This window comes from Danio rerio, chromosome 20 (genome assembly GCF_052040795.2).
Source record: "Danio rerio strain M-AB ecotype USA chromosome 20, GRCz13ab, whole genome shotgun sequence".
Taxonomy (NCBI): Eukaryota; Metazoa; Chordata; class Actinopteri; order Cypriniformes; family Danionidae; genus Danio; species Danio rerio.
In genome coordinates, this window is record NC_141040.1 from 46,840,001 (window position 1) to 46,865,000 (window position 25,000).

Here is a 25,000-nt window from a genome sequence, read left to right on the forward strand (position 1 = left end):
ATGGAAAGATAAATTATTTAAATTCATGCGACATATTGCAAAAAAATTTAAAGCTACAAAATTGTATTTTTTTATTTATTCTCTTGATTTTTTTACTTTACTATTTATTTTTCTTTTTAAATGATATTTTTCCCTAACAAAGAAATTTGGCCTACTAATTTTTGGACCGTTATTGTAAGATATTTTGTTAAATAATGTAGCGTATATGCTCAGATACTATATTGTAAAGCATCCTGTTGAAAATACTTATTTGAAAAAAATGATTTGTGAGGGGTGTACTCGTGTATGCTGAGCAAAGTATATACAGCAGGGAAAATAGGTGTTGAACACGTCACTGTTTTTTTTTCGAAAACATATTTCTAAATGTGCAGTTGACTAACAAACATATTAATATATGCAAAGAAAACAAATTTAATTTACAAATTAAGTTATGCATAATGAAATGAAATGCAGTGAACACATGAAGAAAGGGAGCTGTAGAAAGGCAGTGAAAGCCCATACAGCAGCTGAAATCTCTCTGTAGTTATGTCAATGAGCCAAACAAGCCAAGCAAACTCTCGAATGCTTTCAGAGAAAGAAACTCAAGCTGTTGAATGACCCAGCCAATCACTGAACTCAAATCCAATAGAAAATACAAATTCAGATTTGATAGACAAGACCCACAGAACCATCAAGATTTTGACATGTTGAAGTCTGTGAAAAACTCACACCTGAACAATTCATGTGACTTTATTCTCCATATGAGAGGCATCTTTAAGCTGCCATCACAAAAAATTCCTTTTATATAAAGTATTAAATATGTTAAGTAGTTCAGTACTTTCTCCTTGTGTCTTTTCATTGTTATTACACATAACTTATTTTTCAGATTTTTTTTGTTGTGTTTTATTTTTATGTTTGTATTTGTTTGGGTTTTTACCAAAATCTGGTTTAATTCCATGTCAACAGCTCCTTTAGAAATATTATTCCCAGCAAAAAAAACATGACATGTTCAATACTTATTTTCTCAGCTGTATACATACACTTTTTTATCACACTACTACTCTTGAGTTTGTCTCCAGTGTAAAATTGAAACTTAAGGTCAGACTTCCCTCGTGTCTGTTGCAGGTGAACATTTGTGGTCCAGTGAAGGATTGTGAGACTGCTGGATCTAAAAATGTGTCCGGCTGTGAGCTCGAGGATCAGAAGCCGGTCAGTCAGGTTGGGGTGGAGCGTTCCCTCCAGTTCTCCACCGATGGGGCTCTCACTCTCACATACAAGGGGGTCATGGACAGACCCACAGGTGCGTTTGACAGGGAATATGTTCTTGAATAGAAAGTTCAATGCAATTATTTGAAATGTAAATCTTTTATCACATTTATTAATACACTTTAAATGCCACTTTTGATTAATTTTTGACACCCTTGCCAAATACAAATATTAATTTCTTTCAGAAAAAAACTAATTAATTAAGAAATTTATCATTAATTTTTACTGTATGTATTTAATTAGAGTGCCTTCACAACTAGACTTTTGTTCGGAAACCTGTCTCATTGGCCCAGTTAGCACAGTTTGTTTGGCATATGTGAATCCAGCAATTGCTCTCGGATCTGCGCCAAAACAATCAGTCCGAGATTACCTGAATGAGGGGGTCTTGGCTCGATTAAAACAAACTCTGGAACGGATCGATTGTAGTGAGAAAAGCCATATGATTCGAGCATGGCTACACCACCAAACCACCACCTCACAGCTGAGTGGGACTCTGCAAAATAAACCGTGAAACTCTGACCAATATGAGGAGAGTTTACTCACACGTGACTTGTTTTAGTTTTTTTGGTCCGTTTAGAAACTTTGCCGTGTGAAAGCGAACCGCACCAAGAACAAAGAGCAACAATAGCCCCTTTCACACAGTGATACCAGTAAATTTCTGGAAAATTTCCGGAACGACTTTACTGGTATATTGAAAAAAGCGCTGTTCACACAGGCGAGAACGTTACGGAAATTTTCCGGAAAAGAGCATTCACACATCCTTTCTAAAATACCGGTAAATTCTGACATCATTCACCACAAATGAGCTTTAAACGGCTGCGCTTGTATTTGTAAACATTTGACTAAATTACAAACTCTGTGGATGATCAATATTGTGAACAACTTTCGCAGGATCACTTTCGCATGTCGACATGTTCATAATATGTGCGTGTGCAGGCGCTCACAGGCGCACGCAAAGCTTGAAGGTAAACAAACAACGGCTTATCATAAGCAACTCATCGATGATTATTTACACAGTTGGCATTAAGAAGAACATATAAACGTGATCTGACTAACTTCTAGCAGTTAAATGTGTCTGGAAAAATATTCAAAGGCTTTTATCCTCACAAACCGCGCGGACGTAAATGCGTCTGACTGTTGTGATTGGCTAAAGCAGACGTCTCACGTCAGCACGTTCTAGACGTGCACGCGCTTATTACGGGAATCTTCCTTCTGCATTCACACAGCGCAGCATTCCGGCAAATTGCCGGTAATGTTACAACTTCTCTTTCCGGAAAATAGCCAGAACGAATTTACCGGTATTTTTAAAAAGGACCTGTTCACACATACAACCTTTCCGGAAAATTGCCGGCAATTTTCCGGAAAGGTCTGTATGTGTGAAAGGGGCTAAAGTAACAATTTTAATCCCTGTTTCGGAACAAATGAATCAACTCGAAAGCTTGAAAAGCTGAAAAACTTGAAAGCACCCTTACACTATTATATTAGGGTGACAAAAATATTTAATCATTGTCAAGTTTTGTGCAGAGTTTTTATTTAAGTTTACATTCTATTTATTCTACTGGTTATTTACTGGACTGAACTCGCTCTGTTTCCCATCTCTACTGTAGGTACCCAAGACACCTTCATTATTAATTTTGTGTGTGACCAAAAGGCCTCTCCACCCTCCCTGAAGCTTATACAGGAAGAGCTGGGCACAAGTACACACGTAATCCATAATGTGATTTTTGAGCTTGCAACTCCACTAGCCTGTAAACCTGCACCTGTGGACTGCACAGTCACTGGTAAGATTTCACATGCGCACTTTACTTCACCATTTTCCTTTTATTGTTGCCTATGTATATCTGTGTGAAACCATTTCTTTAGTGAGAAGAAAGAAATCCTGGGCGGGACTTGATTTTGTCTATAGTGAATCATGGATTGTTGTGTCAATTTTGTTTGCTATTTGCTCACTACCATAGTAAAAAAGTAATGAACTTTATGATTTCTCTGACATTTATTTTGAAAAACAATAATCAAGCCATTTCAGTATAAATGCACAACTAATGTGACTCATTAACAATATAATGATTCATACCAATAGTATCTGGATGCAGTCTTGATGATGCAAGCTGAAGACCGATTTATACTTCTGCGTCAAGTGACCGGCGTAACCCACGGGGCATGCAACGCGCGTGGCTTTGCATTTATACTTCTGCGCGCTGTCTCTGTCGGTCTGCATTAACACTTCCGAAACGCTAGTTGGCAGTGAGGTTTAAATGTTCCTCTGTGTCGAGTTTCTTCTCTGCTTTTTTGCTGTTCCTGAACACTTCCGGGATGTACAAGTGGCTCAAACTCATTTTGAGGCAGGAACTGGCGGACGTGCAACAACTTTAACTATGAGGTAAACACAAAGTAAAACTTTCCATCCGGAGCTCCTTCACGGTACTCCACACTTGTAACAAATCGCTCGCGCCATTCGCGCGGCTCTCGGTCCCGCCCAGACTCGTCAGCGCTACCAAGCCGACCAATCACAAAGCTTACGCTACGCGTCGTTGCGACGTGTAGTTACATTTTTTGAGAGGTGCATGTCAGTGACGGCCACGGCCACGGCGAAGGGTTTTGCATCAGCGCCGTAGTATACACTGGCGTTTGATGCAGAAGTATAAATCAGCCTTGAGACTGCATATCTCAGGCTCCATTCACACTAATATGTTTTGTTTTTAAAAATTAATTCTTGCGTCTGAGCTCCAGACAGTCAGCGGGAGCTCTGAGCACCCCTGCCAGGCTGAGAGCAGCCAAAGGTCAGTTAGTCCATCCCGAATCTGCAGCTGGATCTCATCTCTTTGTAGTTGTAGTTGTTGTTAGACTTATCTAACAAGTCAGTTTTTTGAATTAGCCTACTTGTTCTCAGTTAGCATGTTTTGGCTAAGATAGTGAATTGCAGTCAGAGAGAATGACGTTATAAAAGTACACTGCCGTTACATTTGAAGATTTACCCGACGTGTCCCCATGTCCCTGGGAATTTGTTATAATCTTGCAAAGTCTGAATTTACTAGGAAATGATGCAACTTTGTGTACTTGATGTTGAGAAAAGGCTCCAATCAGATAGGAAGGTGTCTGCAGCCATGCCTCCATTTTCAGATGTCTTTGTTTTCCCGCCCATCCACACTGACACGGCAGTTTAAAATCAAAGACTTCTTCAGCCTCTTCATTTTCAAATCTCTCCATTTTCGGGCTCGAAAACTCTGGGATAGTGTGGACGGAAGGCGTAACTAAAATATATTATTGTAAACAGGGCCTCAATGATGCAATGTCAGACACAGTGCACTTAATGGAGCTAGTGACGTCACTGTGAGGGGTAGGGTTAGGGGTGTGGGTTAGGTCAGCGCATTAAAAAGCATTGGATGCACTGCACCAGGTCTGCTTTCAGACCCCTCTCGAGTCATACAGCAAAACCATGGAAAAGTTATATATTTGTAAAAGGGAAAACCTCCTAACCTAATCATTAATACATTTATTTTGTTTGTTTTCTGCATCGGTGCGGCTCTTTTTCACATGCCTTTAAAATAGCTTAATTTGTGGACTGCATCAAAGAGAGCTGTAATGACATCACTTCTCACTTGATTTCATAGCACGGTGATTGATGGTCCTGTGAAAAACTGATCCAATGAATTTTTGTGCCGTCTTTTCTTTTAAACCAAGCTAATAAATGGCCTGTGCACTGCAAAGTTCTAACAAAGAGGTGCTGTTTTCTGTTCTGTCTTTAGTACATGTATCTAATATGCAGTAAAATGTCTTTGCTAATGGCAAAATCAGTACTGGAATCGTTACTCTACTAAATATAGTTGTAGCACCAGAAAAAGAAAGTCACAAAATGTCACCATTTGGTCACAGTCTGAAGCCCCGCTGAAGTGTGCCATTTATGTATCACTGTTATCATGATTTGGATATGAAAGTCAAACTAATTCCTCTTTCATTTCCAGATTCACAGGGCCGGGAGTATGACCTGGGTGACCTCAGTCTGGATGAGAAGTCATATGTTCCTCTGGACACCTCGGATCAGGCCCGGTTTCAGAAGTTTTACGTAAATGTGTGTAAACCACTGCCTCGTGTTCAGGGCTGCCCTGGTGAGTGTCTACATTGCAGATCTGAGAGCCGATTTCCCACTGTTTTGTCTAATGGTTAGAATAAATGTCAGTTCCAGTAGTATGACCATGTGAGGACAGAATTTCTTGGTATGGTTGGACAAGTGCACTGTTTATTTATGTTTCATATAGTACCAAAAATAGAATTATCCGATCATTGTCTGTATTGCTCTTACCTTACCAAGGTAATAGCTAGCGCATTTGTATTACGTTCCAAAGAGTTTCATTATCAGCACAACAGTGGAACATTAAGCTTAAATTGATGATAGAGGAAAAGTGGCTTTCAAAGTGCCTTGTTTCTAGCATGGATCTGAGTACCATGGCATCCCAGGGCCTGGTTTTTCAAAAGGTTTAATCCGGATAAAATTGATCCGGATTTAGTAATCCTGTTTTTGCGATCCATGATCACGTAATCCAGCTTACTTTTTGAGCCAGTTTTTCAAAGCAACATCGGATTGGATGAATCTGATCTGGATAGGAACTTTTCAGGATCACTAAATCTGGATAACCAGTGCTCAAACAGGATAGGACATCACAATGTAGAACTATAGATATGTAAAGAGTAGAATAGCCAGCGTGGGGTCAATATAACTTTATTTCTAAGAAAATGTAATAATTATTGAAATAATAATAATAATAAATAATAAAAACAAGAAAAACAACACCCCATCCTCTTTAAGCAGTCCGCTCATTTGAGACCTACAACACTGTACATTGAGGATATTTATAATAAGTTTTAAATATAAATTTAAATTAAAAAAAAAAGACTTAATGTCAAAAACTCCACAATAAGTTCAGACTTCCTCATCTGATGTGGAGAGAGCAGCTTGTCTGAGCGCAGCCTTTAGGAGGCAGATCTCAAGTCATTGGCCTTGGTTTGCTGCAGTTTGGTTAGAGTCAGTTGTTTCTCTGCCAGATGAAGCTGTGCTTCTGCCCTTTCAGTCTCTTTTTGCAATTGTTGAAAGAGATTTCAGAGTCATTTCAGAGTCAGAGAAAGAGTCATTGCCATTTTTGCATTTTTTTAATTATTATTCTGTAATCATTGCATGCATCACTATTAAATATTCTAAAAAGAAAAATATTTTCCATTATGATGAATATATATATATATATATATATATATATATATATATATATATATATATATATCAATTAGTGAAAGAATAAAATTGATTTTTTGGTCAGTTTTGACAGCTGTGTGGGGGATTATTTTATGAGGCCAAACTCTTTCTAATTTGCTGTAGGCCTATACTGAAAGGCTGAATACGTTAAAGCCTATACTCACTATTGCCTGACGGATGAATAAATAAAATGAAAACCTTATGAATAAATAGTATATCTCGTATGATACTGTGTGATCCAAAAATAGTATTATTTAATATTTTTTTTAAGATTTCATTACATTTTGGTCATGAAATCCACGCTAAATCCACCCTTCTGAAAGGATCAGTTTAATCCAGGTTTTTTGGATAAAAGTGATCCAGATCCCACACAATACAGCCTGAAAAACCCAAACTAAAGGTTTGATCAGGATCAAAACCAAGATTGGATTACGTGATCTAATCCGATTAGGTAATCCATTTTTTCTTTTAAAAAACCCATTTTCAAGATTTGATCCAATCCCTTATCCAAAATCCTAGTGGATTACTTTTGAAAAACCGGGCCCAGAAGATTTGTTCCATAGTGACTTCTGTGCAATGCAGTCAGTGTCAGAATAAATGATCGACACATTTGAATCTATGCCAAATGAGAAAAGGAAGTGCGCTATTTATTTAAATTGTATATAGTGCCAAAAAAAATGAAATATCTGATCATTGTCTATATCACTGTTTACATTACACTATCGTTAGCAAGGCAATGGCTGGCACATTTGTATTATATTCCAAATACTTCAATTATCAGCACATCAGTGGAACAGTCAATTGTATCCATGCTGACTGAACTGGATTGACATGGAAAGGTAAAGCAAAGAAAACTACGGCTCGATACTGGAAAGTACCTTGTTTCTAGCCTGGTTTGGAGTACCATTGCATACCAGGAGATTTGTTTTCCATAGTGACTTCCATGCAATGCAATAAATTTCATGTGCACATTTCATTTTGTGCCAGATAAAGGGCTGGCACATTAATGAACACACATTTAATGAATGGTCCTGTGTTGTTGGCAGCTGGTGCGATTGGAGCCTGCGGACAAATCAACAGCAGTTTTGTAAATCTGGGATACGTGCAGTCAAACCTCCAGGCCGCAGCAGACGGCTCCATCAGTATTGTTTATCTGAACGGGGACAAGTGTGGGACATCAGGACGTTACTCCACCAGAATCATCTTCCAGTGTGATGACAGTCCTGTAAGCATATATATTTCTCTTTTAAGTGATAAAAGATTTTTCTCCATAGCACTTTTTACAAATGAGCAATAAATCTATGTCCTTGTTACACAGCATGATATGATGGGAGGGCTATTTCTAGATATCTAGAATGTTTTTTTGTTTTGTTAAAATAGTTTATTAACCATAGATATGTCAGTACGTAGGTGCACAAGATGTACATTACCTTCTTATTGCTGGTATTTGAATGTCACTCTATACCAAAGACTATAAAATACACAAGACGTGTCACCAGTATAGTTTTGAATGGGGAAAAATGTAAAGGTCAATATGGTGATTGAAGCCCTGCCTACTACAGGAGCCTACCATCGATTGCTATAGACTGATGTTTCTCCGGTGGGGAAAGCTCAGACCAGACGTGTGCTTTTATGACAGTTTGGTGGTCAACAAATGCACTGCAATCTCAGTATATACTTGCTTCACAGACATAAGAAATATATCCAAATAAAGCTTGAAATCTGTCATTTTAATTGATCCGACTACACTTGAAAACAAAGGTTTTCTGGTTTTGTAATCTGTATGAAATGAACGTATGCTACACCCGTCTTGTCAAATGCACATCACATGACGGCAACTACTCAAACGGCCACACACTCGTAAACAAAGAGTCGCTGCCATTTCTGGAGGAGATTCGCTATTAAGACCAAGTTGTGGATTACAGCGCAATCAGATGAAGCATTGTCCAAAATATGATAATGTGTAGAATGGCCATAAATGACGCTGATGTTGTGATCTTGTTCCTGATGAGTGCGCATGTGCATTAGCTCGGGCAACCTGAAAAAATGCAGATTTTTTTGTTTGAACGTTTAGAAACTAAATTTATGAGACGGTTGTTGTTTCATTTTATTGGTGATTGCAAAAGTGTAATGTAATCGTAAGCTTAGCAAAAAGTTTTGGAGAATTTGATGTTTCACCATGCAGACAGAATGCCCGAGCATTTTGCCTGAGAGGCGTTTCAAACATGTCGTGTTGTTCAATTCACCTTTATATGTATAGCGCTTTTACAATGTAGATTGTGTCAAACCAGCTTCACATAAAAGATCATAGTAAATAGAAACATTGTCAGTTTAGTTTTCAGAGTTTAAGTTCACTTCAGTTTAGCTCAGTTCGGTGTGGTTTAATAATCACTACTGAGAGTCTAATCACTGAAGAGCAAATCCATCGATACGTAGCTCTACAGATCCCGAACCATGCAAGCCAGTGGCGACAGCGGCAAGAAAAAAAAACTTCACCACTTGGCAAAAGTGAAGAATTAAAAAAACATAGAGAGAAACCAGACTTAGTTGGGCAAGATCGTTTTCATTTATCCGCTGGCCAAACGTCTTGTGCAGAGCTGCAGTCTCAGCGGCGGAGGCTGGAAGCTGAACCTGAAGCAAATCCATAGATGCGTAGCTCTACAGATACCGAACCATGCGAGCCAGTGGCGACAGCAGCGAGGAAAAAAAACTTCACCAATTGGCGATGTTTTGTAAAACATCCTGTTTCTGACAGACATTTACAGACATCTGATTGGTGCTTTTTCCTCAACGTTAAAAAGCCTACACACAGTTCAAGACTTGACACAGTCATCTTTACTGTATGCATATTTATAACAAAACGAAGCCTATAACATAACTGCCTCCTTTCATTTTTATTGAAAAATATGAAACATATCCTCTCTCTTGCTGAATTCCAGTTTTCACAATCAATAATGACCATTATAAAAGTATAACACACAATAAGTTTATCCAAGATGGGAAATAAAAACAAGCAATCAGTCAAATGTGCAGAATTAGTGTACGTGGTCACATTAATATATTAACTTATCTTTTCGCTCAGCCAAAACGCGTTACCTAATAGAAAAAGTAATAGATTCAAAAGATGAGTCGTTAGATAGAGACAAGATTAATTAAATATTGCGTTTGACAACTGTAGTGAGATTAGATCCAGAGGTAGATCCTTGATGAACTGTTTGGCGTGCACTGCTCTCACCTGGGGAGGTGTGCTCACAGCACCCGCCAACTGGCTGTGGCTCAGAACTCCGCATACTCAGCGCATGCCAGAGTGTGTGTGTGGTCACGTGATGTGCATTTTCAGCGATGCAGTGTGAAACGCCTGTGTGAACGTGGATCGTTTTCGTTCTCAAACGCCATTTAAAAACAAACGTATTAATGTAAATAAAGGCTAAAGCTTAAAATCATACTGGCCCGTCTTGTAGTAGTGTAAATTAATTACCATGCAGTGTAGTGTAAAAATTATCCGAAAGATCAAATAGCAAGATCATAAGTGACTTAAAATCATTTTCCAGCGTTGTTGTATTTTAATTATGGAACGTTTCTCCAATATTAAAAAATATATATATTGTTCTTTAACCTTTATTCCTTTCTTCTGTTAAAAGGGTGCACCGATGTTCGATCGCAAAGATGGCTGTGAGTTTGTTTTCATGTGGAGAACCTCAGAAGCTTGCCCAATCAAAAGAGTCCATGGTAAGATGAACAGTCAGTCCATTTGAAGGCAATGAACAAATACTTGGATTTTGACTAATTTTAGCTGCTGTCTGCTGTCACAGGTGAAAACTGCAAAGTCACAGACCCCAAGAGCGGTTATGAGTACAATCTCACACCGTTGGCTGGAAAAGACTATGAAGTGAAGAGTTCGACCTATGAGTATCATTTCGCAGTCTGTGGCCCAATTACAACCTCTGTCTGCCTTCACGATGCCAGCCAATCTGTGTCCTCCTGTCAGGTCGAGAACCAAAAGCACAGGATTGCAGGTGAGCTTATTTGTTTCTGTTTGTGATCAAAGTTGAGCTGTTTAATGTCTAATAGAGCTACGTCAATGTAGTGATTAGGGCTGCATAATATATATCAAAAAAATTATCACAATAATTATTTGCACTTTTCTGAGATATAAATATTGCATTTACTATTAAGTCAAGTATTTATCTGCTGCATGCACATGTCAGTTGTATATTCAAGTCTGAACAATCAGATGGCTCCTTTACTATTATTATCTCTGCCTCATCAGTAATTCCTGTTAAGTGGAAATAAATACTTGTGCTGGGAGACAAGAGAGGAAAATGACAGCAGCCTATAAGAATCAGAATTTTCACCAAGGTTTTCAGTTATTTGTGGTGTTTTATTTATTTTTTTAAAAATATTTATTACCTAACAATTTGTATATGTTCATTACCTAAATTAAGCAATTTTTTTACTTGCTTATAAAAAGGTGTTTTTTAAGGTGTTTAGTAATATCTTTAAAAATATTTTTACCGTAATATTAAACAACAATATTGCATATTGCATATTTTCCCAATATCATGCAGCTATAGTGTAATATTATTGGTAATTTGATCAATTTGAAACCAATCCAGCATTTTTCTATAAGTAAAACAGTTAAGTACTCGCCCAAAAAAATTATCTGTACAAAGCAAAGTTTTTAAAAACAGCAATATTAAATTTTGGTTATATATAAATAAATAAGTAAATATATAAAAATATATATAAGTAAATAAATAAATATATATATATATATATATATATATATATATATATATATATATATATATATATATATATATATATATATATATATATATATATATTCCATGTTTTTTTAAGAACATTTTTCTGTTCATCAAGGCAGAATTTATTAAATGTTTACAATATTGTTACTTTTTTTTTTAAATTTAAATAACTGCTTTCTTATTGTATGTAGTTTCAAATAAAATTATTACTTCAGTCATTACTGCTTTTATTACAATTATCATCGATAATAATAATAACCTTAATAATAATAATAATTAATATTAGAGTGATTTCTGAAGGATCGTGCGGCTCTGACTGAAAATGCTGAAGCTGAAAATTCATCTTTAAAATCACTGGAATAAATTCTGAAATTAAATGATGAACTATTTTTGAACAGTTATTTTAAAATGCAAAAACATTTAACAAAATTGTACTGTATTTTTGATGAGTTAAATGCAGCCTTGGTGAACAGGATAAGCTTATTTCAAAACATATAAAATCGTACTGACCCCAAATTTTTGACCAGTAGTGTGTATATAATCCATCCGATCCATGTTCAATTAAAATGATTCGATCATTCTTAAGAATGATAATTTGATTCATTCTTTATCATTTTTTATGAATATTCATAAACTCATGAATATTTCCTCTGAAACTGTGACATTGTATGAATTAACAAGGACCAGTCAACAGCTAACGTGGCATTAGAGTTAAAAAATAAATAAATAAAAACATACAAGCAAAATAAAAATGATTTTTACCTTTAAAACACTTTAATTTTCAAATAGCCTAATTTTAATCATTTTATAGGGTCAGTTCCCCTGCTGCAGCCATGGTGCGGCAGCAAAGTTCCTTCATTATTACGCCATAATAAGATTAGTTCCCATTCATATTTACCTAGAAAATAGCAGCTATATTCTGTGGGCCTTAGTACATAATTACACAAGAGTCGAGCTTCAAATAGGAAAATTATCATAACTTTTTTTGCTAAGCTAAAAGTTAAAAGTGTTTTCAGACACAGATATTAGCTGATTAGATTCAGACTGGTAAAACTCAACTGTTTAACTCTAGGGGAGATCTAAAATTAGCCATTTCCAGTTTTAAGTTTAATGGATGCTTTAGCAAAATTTAAACAAACACATAATCAAAATGGTTATGGGCTTAAACAGTGAAAGTTACACACACACACACACACACACACAAGTGATGTAAGTATTGGAAATGGCTGAGAGTTATTGATTAGAATCAGTTTTGGTCTGTGCTTTCATGAGGTTTTCTCGTTTTTATACTCATTTGCAGGAATAGCCAATCAAAACCTCACGTTTGACGATGGGATCATTATGATCAACTATACAAACGGGGAAACATGTCACAAGATTTACGAGCGGTCCACAGCTATTCTATTCTCCTGTGACCACAGCCGGAATCCTGTGAGTTCCTTTCAGAAATTCAAATTTGAAAGAATTTCTTCTTGTATTATTTTTAATTAATTTATTATTTCTTTGTTTGTCAGGGTAAGCCAGATTTTATAAAGGAGACCGCAGACTGCACATATCTGTTTGAGTGGCACACAGCTTTGGCCTGCCCTTCCTTTAAAACCACAACCTGCTCCTACAAGTGAGAGCAACTTTCTTGCTACTATTCAGCCAATGTGTTTTTTTTAAAGATAATGTAATTCACCCAACAGTCATTTAATACAACTATCTACAATAGTCAGGGTTTTTCCGAGGTGGAGGTGGTATCCTGATCATTACATTTTTGCTACTTGAAACAAACACTTTTTGCATTATTCTTGCTTATTACAATAAACATTGTTTTATTCATAAAGGCTAACATTAAATGTTACTTAATGCACCAGTGTTTGCGCATCACTTGCAGTCTGTCTAGGCTGGAGACGTGATTGTGTACTTGTGATTTTGTTCAAATCCGAAACATTACAGCATCCTGTTTGGGACATTTTAGCTTTAATTTAGTAGGAAGTGGAAATGCATCATACATCTTTTTTTATTTTATTATTTGTTTTTGTTTTTTTTAACTGCTCGTATTCACAATACAGGGTTAATACAGTCTTTTAAAATCTGGAAAAGTCATGACATTTTGACATGGCATATTCCAGGCCTAGAAAAGTTTTGGAAAAACAGAAAAACCCACAAAGTTTTGGAAAAGTCATGGAAAACCGATATCTGTATACTTGGATATAGGTTATTTACTTCTTTTCTGTCCTTGGCCAATCACATACCCTCACATTATTAGTGCGGCGTAAGCATAATCTAAATCAATTTTACATAGATATGAATATAAGCTGAAACTAAATAGATTGTTGCGTGTTTTACAATAATTGTTTGTTTTTTTTTATCACGCATATGTAGATATGTAGCAATATATATCAATATCTAACATGCACTGCACTAACCAATCCATACTTGAAACAATACTGCCTACAACTATGTGGACGCCTATTCATTGTACATATCGCTGTCAATTTCACATTGTTGTTGTATTTGCACTGTCTGTATTTTGAACTATCATTGTATTTGCACTATCATTTTATTTGCACTCTCTGTATTTGCACTGTTTTGTATTTGCACTCAACTGCAAATACAATACTGTATTTTGTACTGCCTGGAGCCAGCACCTAAGCTTTTTACTCATCATAGCACACGTGCTGCTTATGATGTGACAATAAAAATGATTTGATTTGATTACATGAAACTTAAGGTCATGAAAATTTGCTTGTAAGTCTTGAAAAAATCATGAAAAAAGTCATGGAATTTTAGTTGTAAAAATGTATTGACAGAATCGCTTGTAAGTCTTAAATAATTTTAAATTGGTCTTATTTTTTTGGCTATGTAAATGTAAATTTATTTATATTTAGTTTATTATATATTTTTTAAGCTCATCATTTAAAAAAGTAATAAATCTATGTTGATAAAATGTGTATCTATGCAACTAGGGTTTGTTTGTTTTGATACACTATTTACAATGTAGCTAAGAAAGATTTTTTTTCTTTTGGACTGAAAAGACTTCATTACTTTTCCATTCGAAGAAATATTTAATTTATAATGTTCTTAAAAAGGTCTTAAAGTCTTAAATTTCACTTGATGAAACCCTGTATTTAAAAAAAAAATACATTGTATGCGGCTTGGTCGCTCAGTGGTTAACACTGTCGCCTCACAGCAGAAAGGTCGCTGGTTCGAATCCCAGCTGGGCCAGTTGGCATTTCTGTGTGGAGTTTGCATGTTCTCCCCGTGTTCCCCCACAGTCCAAAGACATGCGCTTTAGATGAATTGGATTAACTAAATTGGCTGTAGTGTATGAGTGTGTGTATGGTTATTTCTCAGTACTGGGTTGCAGCTGGAAGGGCATCCGCTGCGTAAAACATATGCTGGAATAGTTGGTGGTTCATAGCGCTGTGTTGGCCCCTGATAAATAAGGAACTACGCTGAAGGAAAATGAATGAATGAATGAATATTGTTAATATTGTGTTTCTTTTTTTTTTTTTTTTTTAAATCACCTGTAATAATATCACTCCTCTCTGTCTGGCAGTGACGGCAGTGGCCACTCCTACGATCTCTCCTCATTGGCCCTGCACAAATCTAATTGGATTGTTGTGCCAGAATCATCGAATCAGAAGCAGCGTTACTATATCAATGTGTGCAAGTCTCTGGTCCCTCAGACAGGTGAGTGGTAGCATGTTTAGCGTATATTTATCAGTCAGCATTGGCTTTTATAACTGGTGTTTGTCTCAGGTTTGTGGAGCTGCCCGTCCAGTGCTGCAGCCTGTCTGAAGGATGGGGACGAGTATGTGAACCTGGGGGAGGCGGAGTCTGGTCCACAGTGGGATAAAAACGTCCTGGTTCTGAAGTATACCAACGGAAAAGCCTGTCCTGATGGCAAGAGAAACCGGACCACCATTATTCGCTTCAAATGCAATCCAGACAAAGTGGTTTGTGATTTGAATATTTATGTATTTAGTGAAAAATCACAAATAGAAACACTAAAGTGTTTATATATATACATATTTGTATTTTATTTTTTGTTTCTTCCAGATTTAAAATGAAACTTTTATATTTAGGCACTCTTTTTGACTAAAGTAATAAAATAAAGGTTTCAGACATTTAAAAAGATAGTTCACCCAAATATGAAAATTACCTCGTCATTTATTAACTCTTTAAATGATCCTTTTTAAACCTTTTTGGGTTTCTTAACACAAAAGAAGATAATTTGAAGAATGCTTGTTGATGGGACCCATAGACTTTATAGTAGGAAAAAAATGACTGTTGAAGTCATTGGGGTCAAGCTATTTTTCAAAATATCTCCTTCTCTTGTTTAACAGAAGAAAGAAACTCAAATAATGTTTAAAAAAGGTTGAGTAAATGATGGCAGGATTTTCATCTTTGGATGAACTATCCCTTTAAATTATTATTTAATGATTTTATTTTCAATTTACTTAATTTTCAAACTCTAATAGTTTTACTATCTCCAAACACAACTATGCTTAGAAATGCTTATAAAATTTATGTCAACATTTTTTTTTCAATATTTATTTAATTATTTAATTATATATTTTAATAAAGCATAAAGTATGAGTTTTCATAACTTTTGTTATCTATCACGTCACTTTGAAGATGTGGTTTAAACTGACACTGATACTTTAATAAATAATAAACCAATTATAATTTTTTTAACGAGTTATTATTATTTTTTTCTTCTTTTATTTTTATTTATTTTTTTAACCTTAGCAGAAAAACAAAACTCGTAAGAGCCCTATCATACACCCAGCACAATAAGGGGTAAGATGTGTACGGCGTGATTTGTTGCTATTTCCATACCAGCGCAACCCTAATTTTCAAGTTTTTTGCAACGTTGTTTAATAAGTAAATCCATTTGCGCTACTTTGTGGATTTATGAGTGTACTAGTCTATAAAGGAGGTGTGTTAAGGCGCATTGTTGGTGCAATGCTGTTTTGAGGAACTGAAATAGACCGCGCTATTGACCAACTAAAAGCTTGTCTAAAGTGCAGCACAAAGCATGTTAGTTATGCGCCTATGTGGGTCCAAACGCTTGCACATTGCTTAATACACACAGGATGCACAGCAATACACAAATATCTTTACTTATGAAAACAATTAAAGGATTAAAATTTTAACAAAATTATTTTCTTCATAAATATAAAAACCCCTGCCTCCATGCTTCCTTTCTCTAGGGGGGGGCTTTTTTTTCAGTTTATTCATGACAATTTGCATTTGTATAATGTTATCACTATTGGCAGTATTATTTATTATACGCATATTTATATTTGTTTTAATAAAAACATGTTTAGATTTGTCCACCTGTCAGGTTTTGGAGACGTCTGCATCACCATATGGGGCATAAGAACAGGACGCGTGTTTGGATATAACTCTAGATAGAACTCTAAATAGAACTGAATTTATAAATGGTTTTGAAACAACAACTTCAATTAAATATGTAGGCTAATGGATGTCTTTAGTGGAGTGAGTTTCCACCTTTTCCTTACACCACGAAAGTAAAGGAGTAAAGTAAAGAGAAAGTAAAGAGGTCGAATGGATGAGGCTTGTTCTTTTTCCTTGCATTGCAGATGGTCTGTTTAACTGTTTTCTCGCTAGTGAAGCTTTCCATTTTTCCACTTACAAAGTCCGTCATGTAAATAGTAAATGCGCCGTGGAGAGACGCAACTGACTTTAAAAGGGAATGAGAGATGAGACTCTGATTGGCTATGCTCAAAACATGCACAGAACTCATTAAGAGAATAAGCTCAACCCTGTTAGACCATGCGCTGGGGTGCAGACCGTATTTTTTCGTTCTCAAAATAGCGAAAGTAGATTTGGACATGCCCTTAATGCTTTTGCGCTATGCGCTTTAGATTTTGCGCCTAGATCATTGAACTAGAGCCCTAAGAGAGTAGACAATCAAAAAAAAACTCATACAACATTTAGACTTTGAAGAAACAATTATTTTTTTAACTATATACAAGTATTAAGGCTGGGTATCACTCAGCTCCCATGTCTGTTCAAATAAAATTGATTTGCTTAATATACAGTCAATATAATAAATGCAATTTAAAAAAAAGTTGTAGTGTGAGTAAATATAAAATTTATAATCTGTAGTCTCTGTCTGTCTGCAGGATTCTGAACCCACTCTGATCACAGCTCTGGAAAACTGTATCTACAGCTTCGTATGGTTCACAGCCGCAGCCTGTCCTCTCAACAGCACTGAGCATGGAGACTGTAAAGTCACAAATCCTGCTACAGGTGACTCACACACACGAGCAGAAAACACTCATGAGCAGACTCAACCAGAAACACTGAATCATCTTGTCCAGACACTTCCTGTCTTTTCTGAACAATGTTAAAAACATGCATGTGTAACCGGATGTTTATACTAAGCGAGTGGATGTATTTATGTCTGTCCCTAAATCATGTGTTTGGTCTTCACAGGTCATCTGTTTGACCTTAATGCGCTCAGTCGGGCGGGTGGATATACGGTTTATGATCCTGAATCACACAGAAAGATGTTCAGACTGAATGTGTGTGGTGAAATAATCAATGCTGGTTGTGCTACTGGAACAGGTACTGTATCTTTGCCTATGGGCAGGTTATTCAGCAAAAAAAAAAAAAAAAAAAAAAAGAGTGAAAAAAAATCTAATTTCATATTTTTCTGACTTTATTTAGTCTCCACTAGTAAAAATTTATATTTGGCTTTACCACACAATTACATAAAAAAGCAGTAAACCCTATTCGTATTTTAACTACATTTTTTAATTAATTTATTTGACATGTTTTCTATTTATTAACCAGCAACAATTTCTGTTTGGTTAAAATTATTTATAATTATACACTACCTGACAAATGTCGTGTCATCAATCCCAGTTGTAAGAGCAACAAATAATAACTTGACTTCTAGTTGATCATTAGGAAAATTTTGAATCTGATTAATTCTGATGGGTTATCTGATGAACTACATGCTAATCTTCCCAAATACTGCAGAAGACCTCTTGGAACCCACATAAACCCAAGATTCTCACAGAAATCAGTCAAGTTTGGTGAAAAAGAAATAATGGTTTGGGGTTACATAGAGTATGGGAGTGTGCGAGAGATCTGCAGTGTGAATGGCAACATCAACAGCCTGAGGTATCAAGACATTTGTGCTGCTCATTACATTACAAACCACAGGAGAGGGCAAATTCTTCAGCAGGATAGCGCTGCTTCTTATACTTCAGCCTCCACATCAAAGTTCCTGAAAGAAAAGAAGGTCAAGGTGCACCAGTATTGGCCAGCCCAGTCACCTGACATGAACATTATTGAGCATGTCTGGAGTAAGATGGAGGGGGCATTGAAGATGAATCCAAAGAATCTTGATGAACTCTGGGAGCCCTGCAAGAACGCTTTCTTTGACATTCCAGATGACTTTATTAAATTATTTGAGTCATTGTAGAGATGTATGGATGTAGTCCTCAAAGCTCATGGCAGCCATGCACAATATAATTTATTTTTTCCATGGCACCATGATTTTATATTCTATACTGTGTAAGTGACAAGTGCAGATCTTACTGTCCTAATTAAATAATTAAATATTAAGGCATGATCATATTTTATTTTGGTAAAATAAGTGTAATCTAGAGGCCTTTCATATAAGCCACTTCTGATACAAAAAGATCAACTAGAAGTGGAGTTATTATTTGTTATTCCTAATACTTGGTTAGGTAACAAGACTTCTGTCAGGTAGTATATATTTATTTCAATCTATACATAGAGATAATTGGCCTTTTTTTATTTCAATACAAGTTAATTGATGAATAATTTACAGTATGTGCATATAATTTTATTTATTAATGTCATAATACATAAAAAATGATAAATATATAAAATTAAAGTTATAGCTTGTTATACGGTATTAATTTATATAATCGGATTTAAATTATAGAAGATCTATAAATGCATGTGTGCGTGCGTGCGTGCGTGTGTCAGTCAGGACCACATGAATTGCCTGCGGGCCTGTTCTAAAAATAGCTTATCATAGCAATTTACCAGTAAGCTTCATCTAATATTTTTGTAGCTATTATTTTCATTTCACACTTGCATTGGAGTAAAGTTGAAAATAACATTGTTTTACACACACATATATATATATATATATATATATATATATATATATATATATATATATATATATATATAAAACAAAAAAATATTAGCTAGCTGGTCTTCACAGCAACAGTGTCAAGGAAACTGCAAGTGGGCGCAGTAAATGGGAAGAGATGATTTACCACCGAAAACATGGTAGAAAAAAGAAGAAAACACATACTGTAAGTTACAAAACAGTGAATAGGAGGAAAAGTTCTTTTTACATAATTTGTGGGGTGACTATGGCGACAGCAAAGTGGCACAAAAGACATTTCAGAATGTGTCTCGCAGGCTACCATGCTAACTACCCAATCGGCACTACAAGTGGAAAAAGCTTGTGAGTTAAAGGAAGGTTTGTGCAAACAGCAGTCTTTATTCATAAGACCAGTGAAAAACCGAAGCCTGATTTCGAGCTACACATTTCTTTATTAAGAAAAACAAGGCATTTTCAGATTGGAGGGCAAAATCTGTGCTTAAAGACAGGAACGGATATAATCTCCTCTCTCTCTGATGTCCAACTCTGGGCACCTACAATGGTTGGGAGAGTGTCGGCCATGTTTAAATTGCGGTTGATTTGGTGATAAATAAGATTTTTAACATAAGATTTGTTAAAATTTGTTAGTGATTAGTGAAAATATTGTAGAAGTGATCATTTAAAAATGTAAATATTGCAGAGATTTTTAAAAATAAAATGTTGCATATTGATGTTTCTCTGTTTCCTTCCTTGTTAAATTATTATTGACAACTATTATGAAAAATCATTAATATGATCAGTGTCTTCACCTAGGATGAATATCATTAATTAATAAACATAATATATAATTAAAAGTAAATTGAGCAAATTTGTTATTTGAGAAGTGTGTATCAAATTGGTTGCCCTCCACATTAAACGGTACCCAAGAAGTAGCTCAGTTTCAAAAAGGTTGGTGACCCTTGCTATACAGTATACTATTAAAGTATTTTATTGGTAATATCTAATTATTCTAAGTTATAGAAGCATAACAAATTAAAGATATTGTTTATTTAGGTAATTTACTATTACCTAAATTATTATTAAGAATATAGAGGTGGTTTGGTTTTACTGAGCAACTCGGATTCAATTAGTTCTTCAAAAAACATTTTAGCATTAAGCAAGTATAAACCACACTTGTTAATGCTAACATTTTATTTTGTTTTGTTTTGTTTTTTGGCGCAGGCGTGTGCATCAAGGACAATCAGATGGCCATAAGTGCTGGAAAAGCCTCAAGAAAGCTGGTCTATAAGAATCAGGTGGTGGAGCTCAGTTATGAGGACGGGGATGCATGCTCTACAAATTCCCGCAAACACAAGAGCATCTTTAGCTTCGTCTGCAAGTCTGAAGGAGGAGGAACTGATGGACCCGTGCTGGTTTACTCAGACGACACAACCTGCACTCACTTCTTCACCTGGCACACTCCTCTAGTCTGCGAACAACAGGTAACCAAAAGTCTTATACCTCCTGTGAAATAAAAATAACATTTTTTTAGATGTTAATATTAATATGTTAGTTTTAAGGATGTCTATAAGCTGGTGTGGTCCAAAACATTGACGAAATTCACATTTAGAGGATATAAACTTGATATGAACATCCAAAGCTGGCAGTTTATCACTTCTTCCGAAATGTATAAGTGTTTTTTTTTTTATTACATTACCAAATCAAATGTTCTAGTATCTGAAATGCCCCCCTTCAAGACACTTTTTATTAGATTTTGTATTTGATGAACAGTGATCAACCACTTTTACTGACAGAGCTGTGATAAAAACAAAACACTATTGGCTGCTATAGCTATTATAACGCATAGCTACTCTATGCCTCACCCTCTCTTCGTGTTTCAGTTGAAATTACTTCAAATTTTGAATAAGAAATGCACTGAAATCTGTGACAATTAAAGTAGGACTGCATGAAAATCTTGCGATTAATTTGTTTTTCTGTGATTTTATATAATGTGACATGGATATGATTTTACCAGATGACTTAAATATATCTCTGTTTGAAAAGAATTCATCATTTTAGACTGATTGGGAGGACTCTGTAAGACAGGGTGCATCTGCATAAACATCTAAACATTTATCTACAAGCACAGATAAATAAAATAAAGCTAAATATTATGGAATAAAATCACTGTCATAAATATTTCGTGCGTGAATAAAATTTACACATCCGTAATTATAAAATCGCAAAGGAAAACGGAACGTACTTGTAATTTTACAAGGGTACAATTCCAAAATCTGTGATTAGAACAGACACAGACACGACATTTCCTTTGTCTGTTTGAATATAACTGATAAATTTACGATGGGTGTACTTTACAAACTTGAAATACAGTTTCACGACCGACACGAAGTCCTGATTACGAGTACGAATCAAACAGCGGTTCATATTTCTAGATGTTCGATCGATGCATCACCACGGCGACTGAAGCTCTGCACAAGACTTTTGGCCAGCGGAGAAATTAAAATGGTCGTGCCCAACTGAGTCTGGTTCTCTCAAGGTTTTTTTTCTTCACAATTATCAGGTGAAGTTTTTTTTTCCCTCTCCGCTGTCGCCACTGGCTCGCATGGTTCAGGATTGGTAGAGCTACGCATCAATGAATTTGCTTTTCAGTGTTTGAACTCTCAGTAATGATTAAATCACACTGAACTGAGCTAAACTGAACTGAACTTAAACACTAAAAAACTGAACCACACTGTTCCAGTTACTATGACCATTTATGTGAAGCTGCTTTGACACAATCTACATTGTAAAAGCGCTATACATATAAAGCTGACTTGAATTGAATTGAATCTCTACTGAAAACCTCACTTCGGGTGATCTTGCAAAAGGAGTAAAATAGGAGCCCTTTATTGCAAGATGTAATAAAAGTCTTTGTTGTCTCCAAAATGTGTCTGTAAATTTTCAGCTTAAAATGCCCTTCAGATCATTTCTTATACCTTCCAGAATATGCCCATTTTGTGCTCAAAGCAGTGTGATGCAGTTTTTGTAGCCTGTGCCTTTAATGCAAATTAGCATCATGCCTTTCTCCCTCCTATTTTAAGTCAGCAAATTTAAAAAAAGAGACTTGTGTTAATTTCACTTCACTATGACATGACAGTGGACACACTATACCTACACACAATTCTCTCCAAACGGCTCGATTTGCATTATAGGTGCCCTTTAAATTTGCTGTCTCTCATTTGCAGGTGAAGTGCTCTGTTTGGAACGGTACCAACCAGATTGACCTCAGTCCTCTAATACACCTAACCGGTTACTACACTGCAATAGATGAGGATGTGGACCGGGACAAATCACCTGACTTCTACATTAACATCTGCCAGCCCCTCAACCCCATCCCAAGGGTCAACTGTCCTCCAGGGGCCGCTGTGTGCATGGACCCTGTGGATGGAGAACCAATTGTAAGTGTTGTGTCAAACTATAATCTCCACTTTTGTTTTTGTTTTTTTTGGATGGTGTATTGGTCTGCAAAATAAGTATGGTTAATAAGTTAAAGTAAGTTTTGAAAAATTATAATATTATTATTATTATCATCATTAATATTATTATTAGTAGTAGTAGTAGTATTAATATTGATATAATTATTGTTATTATTATTATTATTAGTAGTAGTAGTAGTAGTTGTTGTAGTAGTAGTAGTAGAAGAAGAAATAAGACATAATAAAGTAAAATGTAATGTCCATTTTAATTATGATTATGGTAAGTTAATGCATAAACCAACATGAACAAACAATGAACAACACATTTATTACAGTATTTGTTCACGTCAGTTAACGTTCATGAAAATACAGATGTTCATTGTTCATAACTAGTGCATTAACTAATGTTAACAAGCATGAACTTGGATGTTAATATGCATTAGTAAATGTTGAACCATGATTAATAAATGCTGTACAAGTGGGGTTTATAATTAATTCATGTTAAGAAATACATATGAAACCTTATTGTAAAGCGGGACCATTGTGATGATTATTATTTTGATGATTATTATTATTATTAGTTGTAGTAGTAGTAGTAGTAGTAGTAGCAGTACAAAATAAATAGTAAAATAAATGTTCATGTCTATAATAATAATAATTAGTAGTAGTAGTAGTAGTCATTTTAGTACTGTATTACACTGAAGAATTAGATAATATAGTAATGTTTCTTATTTTGTTACCTTTCTTTTGTGGAAGTAACTATAATATATTCTTAAATACTTTTTAATTATAATGAAATATTACAGGATTATTTAATGGAGAACCAATCGTAAGTGAACTGTTTTTAAAAGGTGGATTGATCTGCAAAAAGTATGGTTAAGTTAAAATAAATTTGCTTAGTATAAAATTAATATATTATTATTAGTAGTAGTAGTGGAAATAAGAAATATTAAAGTAAAATGTCATGTCTATTATAATAATTAATAGTAATAGTAGCCATATTAGTATTATATGTTGAAATATTATTAGCTATTATAGTAATAATGTTGTTATTATTATATTGTTTTGAATTTGTAGTAATAACTAATTTGTTTTAAATACTTTTTATTTAAGGTAATTTTACAGGATTAATTATTATTATTGTACAGTTTCAAATATTGTCTCATAGTGGTATTTCAAGCCTAATTCACATCAAACTACAAACAACAGCTAATTAGGTTTTTATTTATGTGTTTTAAGTCAGAATTTAATTTTTTGTTTTAAGAAAACGTCCCCACAGCGGCATGAACCATATTCCAGTATTCAGCATATGTTTTACACAGTGGATGCCCTTCCAGCTGCTACCTAAAACTGTGAAACATCCATACACACTCATTCACACACATCCACTACGACCAATTTAGTTCAATTCACCTATACCGCATGTCTTTCTACTGTGGAGGAAACCCACAACGACATGGGGAGAACTCTATACAGAAATGCCGACTGACCCATCTGGAACTCGAACCAGCAACTCTCTTGCTGTGAGGCGACAGTGCTAACCAGTGAGCCACCATGTAGCCCTGATTAATATTCATTTCAGTCAATCTATAAGTATTTAAATATGATTCCAAGAACCAGTAGTTGATACCTAATTAACCATTGTCTATAGAGACATATTTTAAACAGATTTTTCAGTGTTAAGTTTAATGCAGGTTTATTGTTTTTCTCCTTTCTGTGCAGGACATTGGACGAATCACATCTCCTCCTCGCTATAACAGTGAATCTAAAGAGGTGGAGATCACCTTCAGCAGCACAACTGTCTGCGCCTCTAATCGGACCTCCAACTACTCCTCCAAGATCATTTTCACCTGCCAGAAAGGAGCAGAGCTGGTAAGACATTACTGTCATCAGTATAAAAAAATCTGTCGTTTCTTATTATACTCTATGGTGCCACAAAATACATTATTTACATAAATACTTTTAAAATAAAAATATGAGCTCACATGACACAATTATACTAATAATAACTGAAGAACAAACACTTTGTAGCCAAAATAAAACAAAAATACTTTCTCCAGAAGAAAAATTATTATCAGACATACTGTGTAAATTTCCTTTCTCTGTTAAACATTATTTGGGAAATATTTAAAGAAAATTCAAAATAGGGGCTAAAAATTCTGACTTC

The 25,000-nt window shown here is 35.2% G+C and overlaps 1 protein-coding gene and 1 long non-coding RNA gene across 5 annotated transcripts in view; both read left to right on the forward strand.

The window, feature by feature from the left end:
* The window catches only part of LOC147839443 (uncharacterized), an 837,962-nt gene that overhangs the window by 286,141 nt on the left and 526,821 nt on the right, over positions 1-25,000 (forward strand). The window lies entirely within an intron of this gene.
* The window catches only part of igf2r (insulin-like growth factor 2 receptor), a 99,302-nt gene that overhangs the window by 44,968 nt on the left and 29,334 nt on the right, over positions 1-25,000 (forward strand). For all 4 annotated transcript variants that reach the window (XR_015517681.1, XR_015517682.1, XM_087297050.1 and 1 more), the window contains 15 exon segments: positions 1,105-1,279; positions 2,853-3,026; positions 5,208-5,351; positions 7,537-7,715; positions 10,132-10,219; positions 10,303-10,506; positions 12,560-12,690; positions 12,774-12,877; positions 14,807-14,940; positions 15,010-15,206; positions 17,406-17,532; positions 17,719-17,850; positions 20,600-20,859; positions 22,603-22,815; positions 24,556-24,705. Coding sequence is in view for 2 of the 4 variants with exons in the window: in XM_087297050.1 (XP_087153176.1) it covers positions 1,105-1,279; positions 2,853-3,026; positions 5,208-5,351; positions 7,537-7,715; positions 10,132-10,219; positions 10,303-10,506; positions 12,560-12,690; positions 12,774-12,877; positions 14,807-14,940; positions 15,010-15,206; positions 17,406-17,532; positions 17,719-17,850; positions 20,600-20,859; positions 22,603-22,815; positions 24,556-24,705 (2,412 nt within the window). In the remaining 2 variants the exon portion in view is untranslated.